Source organism: Poromitra crassiceps (assembly GCF_964638095.1).
Source record: "Poromitra crassiceps genome assembly, chromosome: 2".
In the NCBI taxonomy this organism is placed as follows: domain Eukaryota; kingdom Metazoa; phylum Chordata; class Actinopteri; order Beryciformes; family Melamphaidae; genus Poromitra; species Poromitra crassiceps.
The window spans coordinates 2,766,542-2,776,061 of record NC_139624.1 but is presented as its reverse complement, the minus strand read 5'-3'; the positions used below and the strand labels follow the sequence as shown (position 1 = coordinate 2,776,061).

At 47.4% G+C, this 9,520-nt stretch overlaps 1 protein-coding gene across 1 annotated transcript in view; it reads left to right on the top strand.

Moving 5' to 3' along the window:
* hcfc2 (host cell factor C2) overlaps nucleotides 1-9,520 on the top strand; it is a gene marked incomplete at its 5' end in the record, with an annotated part of 77,633 nt that overhangs the window by 33,310 nt on the left and 34,803 nt on the right. Inside the window, 3 exons of the mRNA XM_083653328.1 lie at nucleotides 685-852; nucleotides 8,321-8,385; nucleotides 8,954-9,050. Of these exons, the coding sequence (XP_083509454.1) occupies nucleotides 685-852; nucleotides 8,321-8,385; nucleotides 8,954-9,050 (330 nt within the window). The remainder of the gene's footprint in view (nucleotides 1-684; nucleotides 853-8,320; nucleotides 8,386-8,953; nucleotides 9,051-9,520) is intronic.

Sequence of the window (9,520 nt, the reverse complement as noted above, 5' to 3'; positions counted from 1 at the left end):
ATTGGTGCCTGCCATTTCAGTCGGTGCCGAATGGAAATCCCATTCTGCTCCCTGCAAGCACTGCAATTGGCTCCAACCCGCTCTGACTGCAGTTGCAACCATATATGGATTTCCTTTCCGCTCCCGCCATGTCAAATCTGTCTCCCGATTTGTGGATCTCAAATGCCTCTGTGGCTGTACCTGTCCAATCTGCTGATCTCAAATGCCTGCGCCGCTGCCTTCAAAACAATAACAAGAGTAGCGCTAGCCGCTAGCTCGTTGCTACATGCAGAAAACGATTGATGTGGATTGTGCAATGAAGCAGCCTGCATGGGACTTTCGGGGCATGGCTGTAAAGGTATTACAGAGCCTTTTTCCCCGCTAGTCCACAGCACTAGCCAGAGACGACTCTTGACTATAGAGAATTACACAGTCAATTGACGTCAATTGTAATGCACAGGTACAGGCAGTAGATTTGATCATTTGTTTGATAGGCCTATGCTAGCTGAGATAAGCCTATGTGAAACTGTGTTCTTAAAATGTTCCTGTAGACCTAATTCTTCACACTAAAAGAAACAGGAAATGTGTTGTTATTTATAGGTTATTTATGCATTGATTTTCTTTGTCTGGCCCACTTGAGACTAAATTGGGTCCCATGTGGCCCCTGAAATAGAAGGCTCTAAGGTGTTGTATGTTTGTGTTCAGACCGCCCGACCACTCCTGAAGCCGTTCTGCTCATCAAGTCTACAGTCAGCATGCTGCACGTGGCGTGGCGCCCCCTGGCTGCAGCTGACTGCTACATCCTGCAGCTGCAGCCGCTGGCCCCGCCCCCCACTGCGGACGCACAGGAGGGGGCAGGTGAAGACCCCGCAGGTACCAACTCTGCTCACCGCCTGTTCATACATCCACTGAGGTTAGATGAAAACTTGAAAGATCTCTGTGGGATAATTGGGTGGAAGTGTCTGGTTCTGGAAGGACCAGTGTTGGGGGTAATGCGTACTCTGATTACTTATTTGAAAAAAGTAACTAACAACGGGATTACTTGAATTGTAAAAGTAACGCGTTACGTTGCTCGTTACAGTAAAAAAGTTATCTGTTACCTTTGTCTCCCATGTGCTTGCCTCATACACTCAGACCACAGAACGAGCAGCTTTATTTACGTCGGAACAACATTTCAGTCCAGTACACTGAACCAACCTTGCTGGCTCACTCAAAGCACATCGCAGCCTAGCTGCCTATTCTAGGTCTTTGATTGGTTACATGGGATGTCCGTCTATCTGTAAGACAAGGCATTGTTTGTAATGTATTTTCCGCGTTCCTCTTGTTGCCAGAAAGAAGAAAAGAACGAAAACCGCATGTATAGCTCATTGTCACTGGGCATAGCCTGCTGCTCAGTCAGCTAGCGAGATGGCAGAGAAGACAGCTTTTACATCGTGGAAGTGTTCACATTAGTGTATTTTGAACTTGGGAGTGAAATGTAAGTTGTCTTTTATGTTTACTTGTAGGCTAATCAAACATAATTGTTTGTTAATTAAGAGCTGTAAAGGGGATATTGTGTCTGATTATTCCTGTGAATAGCCTTCAGAGTTACTGATTATAGGGGCCTGCTGGGGAGGTTCCGCGAGAATTACATGCCTTCAAGGGCTTTTTTGTTTTTTTGTTTGCATTCGCACCGCCAATAGGAACCGTGTAGGAACGCTGAAGTGAAGTTGTTAAGCCAGCCGGTGGTTAGCATGCTAACCGCTACTAGTAGCTTCACAGCAAAGCAAGTGAGCATTCACGGGGGATGATACCATTTTGGCTAACAATTAGCTGGCTAACTTTAGCGGCTAAAAAAAGCAAGTTAACGTCAGCGAAGTTTGACCAATACACTTACGTCTGGGACTACTAAAAAGGTTCCTCTTGTGCTGGGAAAGTACTTACCCTGAAGTAGGAGCTAAAAAGGTTCCCCTAAACGGCGTTCTAAGAACTACATACGAGGAGGCCAATCCACTGAATCCAGTAAAAACGTTGGGGTTGTCCTACAACCTAGGTTTTACGAGTGAGAACGAGGAATCTCACACTATGCCAAGTTGCTCCAGCCTCGCACCTCGTGCAACCGTGAGACCCGAGGCAGGCAACGGAGCACATGGCCTCAGCTCATGGCAACCGTAGGCATAAGTACATGGTATGTATTATATCTATATATGTATATATCCAAACTGCTGCTCGTGAAATTAACTGCTGCCACACTCCTCGCACTTTAATGCCGCCAGCAGCGTAACAAAATGTACCTTAACTCATTGAGTGCCAGCCACTTTTGGAGAACGGACGCTCCCAGTGCCAGAGTTTCAGAGCGTTTTCAGTGATTTCTCGAGGCCCACAGAATATTGTGTGATATTACTATGTAAACACCGAACACGCAAAAAGAACAAGGAGACTCTATTGTATCATCAGCAAAAAAAAGTTTATTGATACCATTTTCCGTTCTTTAGTTATCAGCCGGAGAAGATAGGTCAAAAACAGCAAAAATATGCTTTTCTATCAGGAAGCTGAGATATTCAGCCTTTTGTGAAATGCATTATTTCAAGCACATTCACTCACTCTAGCTAATCTTTTCTGATGATGTGACCTGGTTTAGTTCTGTGGTGCATGCGCGCCCCACCCCCCTGTCCCCCCCTCTCCCCGCCTCTCCCCGAGTCAGCTGCAAACTCCTCCCCACACGCACAAAGTCTATTCGGAGCCTCTGTTTTTGCGCCGCGCGGCTCCTGGCAGCTCACAGCAGCAATGAGGAAATGCTCAACGCGACTGCAGGTAAGGGTTGGCCCTTCGGCGTTGGGTGCTGCCTTTCTGGTGGGTACTCGTGTGAAGAAACTATGCAGACAGACAGACAGGCAGAGGAGCTGCAGTTGTGTGCGCGGATTGATTGCTGTTGGCAAGCAGCCCAGAGCCATCTACATGATGGCTCTGTCTGCAGCATGAGCGCGGTTTGTCTTTGATCACGGCTTTGTCAAGCTGTATTCCTGACACTTCTGTCATCTGGAGAGCACTGTCGCCACCTAATGGCTCGGTAAAATAGGTTATAGACATTCAACATGTCCCAAAATGTTACAGGACATAGATCTGGCTTCGATGGACCCCCCCCCCCCCCGTCAAAAAACGCAATTGACGACAATCGTCGTCTTTGGCACTCTACGTCAGTATTTGAATTGACGACAGCTGTCGTCATTGGCACTCAATGAGTTAAGTGGCTCCTATGTTGAGCGAACACATTGCACCTTAAATGTTTCCCTTGCTCTTAAACCAGGTATTATGTTGTTTTTATGTTGTTTCTATGTTGTTTTTATATTGTTCTCCTTTTTATTACTCAGTTGTTTTTATGATATTTTATGATATCCTAGTTGATATATCCACCAGGACCTTGAGTTTGTATTTCGTTCCCTTCCATGTCTCATGTTTTGGAATGACAATAAATATCCTTGAACCTTGAACCTTGAAGAGTGACTTAAGGAACTACCGCCTGACGGCTGACAACACGGCGTGCGCAAAGGGCGCACTCGCCACATCAAGGCTATAGAACAAGTGTGGTGGGTAGACCATGAGGCAGTCGCACACATGTCCTCCACTAACACACCACGCAACAACGCCCAGGATGTCACGACACCTCGCGTGGAATGGGCCTTAATACCCTCCGGGGGAGCCTTCCCTGCGGCAGAGTATGCCAAAGCAATGGCCTCCACTATCCAGTGCGACAAGCGCTCCTTGGACAGTGCTCCACCCAGGGCCCATGGCCCAAAGCAAACCAGCAAATGGTTACAGGTGCGCAGCACGCGTGTCCTGCCCACGTAGGCCAGGATCACACACACAGCGTTGTTCAAGATGCTCCTCCTCCGAGTTGAAAGGAGGGGGACAAAAGGCAGCCAGGTTCACGACCATAGATCTGAAGATGGTGTTGATATTCTTAGGCTGGTAGGCGGGGTTAGGCCGAAGCGTAACCCTTCGCTCGTCATCAGCAAATATCAAGCAAGACTGTTGAACCAACAGGGCAATCAAGTCGGCAACCCTTTTGCCTGAAGACTAGGCTAACAACATTTGCCGGCGACCACAAACCATGTGACCCAGCAGCACGACGCACTGATGCACCGAGGCTACGTGACACAGGCGCAGAGAGTGGGCTAACCGCACGATGCGTCTCCGCTTTTCCTCCGAAAGCCGTGCATTCATGGTCAGTGAGTTCACCTCCAGCTCCAGGAAGGTCGTGACCTGAGCCGGGGCGAGGCAACTCTTCTGCCAGTTTATCAAAAACTCCAGGGCCTGTAGGTGATCTATCGATCATAGCGATGGCGAGGTCTGCCGTTATGAGAGCGTCGTCGAGGTAAACATAGACGCGTATCCCCTTCGCACGGAGGGGAGCCAGCGCCGTGTCTACACAGGCGGTGAAGGTCCGTGGGCTCAGGGACAGGCTGAAGGGGAGGATGCAGAACTCGTAGGCCACCCCCTGGAAAGAAACCCTGAGGTATTTCCTGTGCCTCTCCACCACAGACACATGAAAGAAGGCATCCTTCAGATCTACTGAGGTGAAGTGGTCCCCCTGCCCGCAAAGTGTTGAAGAGGCGGGGCAGGGTAAGCATGCGGAAAGGAAGCTTCCTCAGCATCTTGTTCAGAAGCCGGAGGTCCAATATGGGCGGCATGGAGCTGTCCTCCTTGGGCACGGTGAAATATCTGTTTTAATACCCCGCGTATTTCCCAGCTGCCGATACCAGGCGTATCGCCCCCTTGACCAGGAGAGTAGAGACCTCCTCCTGAAGCATGGCCGCGGAGCCCTCGTCCCTGTTGGGCACAGGGATCCCGTCGAAGGTGGGTGGGGGCCCCGCGAACTGCAGTACATAGCCCATCCGGTTGCCCTGGCGCAGGCGACGCTGTTGCGGCTGCAGCCGGAGTGCACGCGGAGTCCAGGAGGACTCTTCGCCGGTGGGCGGCCCGTGCCTTGGCTGGGGCCCCTTGCCCGAGGATGCGGCGCCGGGGACAGGGACTGGGAGGCACTGGAGGGAAACTGAGGCTTGTTGGAGGACGGTGACAAGTGGGCCGCCACCGCCTCCTCTAGTGGTGGCATGGACGAGTAGCCCAGGTCGGGCTCATCCAAAACGACCTGTGGGTATCCGGCTACAAGCTACGGTGCGGGCTACGGTGCGGGCAACAGTAGATGCTAGCGCTAGGCGCTAGGCGGGCAGCTAAGCTAGCTACTGTATACACAACCCCGGCCGGGGAAATAATTAGCTCAGGCTAGCGTAACAGCTAATAGCTAGCCACAGACTGGCTAGCTAAGAGACTACCAAGCTAGCTGTAACAGCACGAGAGAAAACTCTTAGCTTTCGCAGTGGGTCCTGCGTTCCTGGCGAAGAGGGCTGGTTCGACCTGGTCGTGCAGTCCCCGTCCGCCGCTCCCGTTTGGGTTGATGGAACACGAGGAGACAGGTGTCACTGCTGGCTAAAAGCTAACCGAAGCTAGTCGAGGGTCAAGAGAAAAACAGAACGTGTCTCAACAGGCTGCTGGACAAAGCAAGAGTGACAATATGGCAGTGGTGTGGGCGTGACCTGTCGTCACGGGGCGGAGCGAGGGGTGGGTGTCGCCCATGACATGGCCATTGACGCCCCCAGGTGTAAATGGCCTTAATCATTTGTGTCCAGTGTCTATCCGATTTAAGATAAGCATGTATTTGATATTATGATGTGTTTTAGTTTTACATCAAATTAATTGGATGAAATAAATAAAATAAAATACGTTTTGTTCAATGGCGAAATTTTTTATACTATATATTTTTTGCCAGATTTTACAATAACACATAAAGGTCCACAATACCGCAAAACTGTGGTATTTTTGTCCCAAGGTTATCACCGTCAAAAACTCATACCGCTGCATCCCTACTCCCAACTTGATACCTTAATCTACTGTAGCAAAAGAGAGAAAAGGAAATACAAAATGTCAGTTGAAACATTACCAATCTAGCTACCTGTTTTAGTGAAACAAGTGTTTGCCTTAGAGTACTAACTGACCATGTTAGTTTTTCAATTATTGTAATCTGTTAATAGTGACATTTTAAATTTAGAACGTCATACTCATTACTTACGTTTTTATGTACAGTGTATACGCAGAGAAAATGTTTGGTCGTGGAAATTTGGTTTAAAGTCATGGAAAATCATTGGTCAAAATGTGTATGAACCCTGAATAAAAAAGGAATCCACAGCACATATATATGGGTGTAGAACATGTGTGGGCAATTATTTTTCTGGGGGGCCACATGAGAAACCCAGAAATGTTACCTTGTAACATCTAATTTCATCACTAGATTAAATGATAGAAAACAGACTCCACAGACGACACACATGCAGATGTTACTTTTCCCCCCACAATTTATGACAACATGAGTTTGTTTGAATGGCTAATCCACTGACAGGAAGAAGCACACTCGCAACACACAAGCAGTGGTGTACGGGCAGTGGTGGCTAGGGCTGTCACTTTAACACATTGAGTGCCAGCGACGCCATATGGCGTCATTAGAAATTTACCGTAGGCTGCCAGCGACGCCAAATGGCGTCGGTAACTCCAAATTGTTTTTTTGACGGGGGGGTGTCGATCTAAGCTTCTTACATCGCCTCTTACAATATTGTAGCTATTGGAGGTCTATAACCTATTTTACAAACCCATTAGGTGGCGACAGCACTCTCCTGATAAGAGAAAGTGGAGCCAAACACACAGAAGAGGGGAAAAAGGAAATCGCATCGCATCCGACCGTATGCATCGACATGCATGAAGCCAAATGCCAGCTGTGCCCGCAGCAGCTGCATCCGCTGTCACAACTGAGCACCTTCGTGTCCGCTGCGACTGCACATTCGCATAATCAGCCTTATTATTCTCAACTCGAAGCATGGGAGCCCGTGACAAACACACGCGGAACCAAAAAGCTGGATGTCGCGCACCATTCACTGTGTGTGCACAGCAAACTCAGCAGAGAGCCAACAGACACACCCAGGAGGAGGCGTGTGCAGTTGAGGGGGGAGGGGGGGGGGGGCGGGCACGCAGAGCACGCAGAGCAGCATACACTTCACCCAGACAGACCCAGACATCAGAAAATTAGCTTCAGAGTCAGTGATGTGCTTGAAATGTTTAATTTCACAAAAGGCTCATTATCTCAGCTCGTAGAAAAAAAGGGCTGTTTTTGGTTCAATCAAGCTATCTTCTCCGGCTCATAACTAAAGAACGGAAAATGGGATCAATAAACTTTTTTTTGCAGGTGATAGAAGAGAGTCTCATCGTTATTTGTGCGTGTTCAGTGTTTACATAGTAATTATTAAAGAAATTATATGACTGTTTTAAAATGCATTGCGGCCTATGTGGCACAGCAAGCAACCTTTTGCCCAAGGGCCGTGGCACTCAAAGTGTTAAGGAGGAGGGCATGTTCAAATGTATAATTGACCTGTTTGATTTTTTTTTTTTTTTTTTTTTTTTTTTTTTATTAACCAAAATTAACCAACTGCTGCTTGCTGGTAATGTTAATCCCATGTCAGAAAAAGTCTCCAGATTTGTCACATTAGTCTCTTCTGAGAAAGATTGTCTCCAGGGTCTGAAAAGTTGTCTCGAGTTGGATGCAGCCAAGTTTGTGAGGCAGTGTTGTGACTGAGCGTCCAAGCTAACACGTCGGGCCGATGCTCGGTGGCCTGGCCTGCAATTTTTTTTTTTTTTTTCAATGAACCAAAAAACATCGATATTCGAACATTTTGCGGGCAATTAAAGTTTGTTCGAACTTTATTTTGGGAAAAGTGACAGCCCTAGTGGTGGTTAGAGAAGCGACCTTGTGACTGGAAGGTCGTCGGTTCAATCCCCGGGGCCGGCAGGATAAATCTGGCTGGGGAGAGTGAAAAGACAGCGCTTGCCCCTCCCTGATAACCACCACTGAGGTGCCCTTTAGCAAGGCCCTTAACCTGATGGAGCTGATCAGTGGCCAGCAGATCAGACTGTGGTTGTAATAGTCAGCTTCCAGGTGTGAATGTGTGTGTGAATGTGAACAGGGCGCTCATGAAAAAGAGAACATTGCTCAGTGAGACTCCCCTGGATAAATAAAGGTAAAAAAAAAAGCGCCTGTTTAAAAATAAAAGACAGTTTTTGGCATCTCATTCCATTTTTCTAGCTGCATGAGTAAAATGGTGTGGTTTGTCTTTGACGTCCCAGGCCAGGCAGAACCATCATGAGGGCCGGTTCTGCCCCCCGGGCCACATAATGCCCAGCTCAGGTAGAACATACTGAGACTGAAAGAAGAATACATTTCTGCATTAAAGTTGAGCTTGCCTGTCCTCTCCTCCCTCAGCTGTCCAGTCCTCTCAGCCTCAAAGGGACGCCTCCGCTAAGAGAGACAAGGAGACATCAGCTCAGGTAGCTGTGACTTGCTAATTATACACACCTGTTTTAGCTTTACCATTAGAACTTTTGACCATTAAGATAATTGTCATCAAGCAGATGGTAACCTTCTAATGTCTATGTAAAACAGATCAATTGAAAAAAAGTAAAATGTGATTGTGCATGAATAGCACACATTCGAGTCCATATTTGATATATATTTTGATAACTACCAACAACTAGTGGGCTACAAAAACAACCCAACGTTTCTCCAAAGGAGGAGGTTCCGACGTAGCCTATATTGGAACGCCTCCTCCATTCTGATTGGCTAAACGGACGGTGACGAATGCGTCCACCCAGAAAAAGTCCAACCACCGTGAACTTCTGTCCATCAAAATGTCTGGAAATCTGTTGGAGATGTATGCTTCATCAGCGCTGCACAGACATCTAGCTGACAACTGTCTGTGAAAATGAACGGAAGTGAACAGAAATGAACGGAGACATACAGACATCAGGGATCAGTGTGGTCTCGTTTTCAGGGCTTGCTGCTCCTCTGTTGGAACAGATGAAGTCTTGTAGTTGAAGTCCTCTGCCTCGGTTACAGGAAGCCTCCTCAGACCAGGAGACTCTCACCCAGGCATCGACCGGCTCCAGAGAAACCCAGCCAGAGGGAGGGAGGAGGCAGACCCAGGCAGACTCAGGTACGCTCAGCTGTCAGGTGGCCAGCATTTAACGGTCACACAAGATGCATTTTTTTAAACTGATTGTTTATTGGTTTAAAGATGATTAGCAGAGTACAATCAAGACTAGGGATGCACCGATTGCCATTTTCTTGGCCGATTCCGATTTCCGATTTTTGAATAGTCTGACTTGCCGATACCGATTTTTGCCGATTCCGATTTTTTTTTCTAAAAACAACAATTGACAGCTTACACAAACGTTTTTGTAACTTTGTTTAAAAATTAAGATTCATAGAACAATTCTTACATCTAATGGGGATCCAAATAAACAAATAAACAATTATTATCATTTGCATGAAGTAGGACCTTCTCACTCAAACACATCTCAAAATAAAAGTGTTCCAGGTTAGGCTACTGGACAGAGCTTTTTTGTGCAAATACAATGAATACAAAAATTAAATTAAATCCAATAGCCTATATCCCACAGCTAT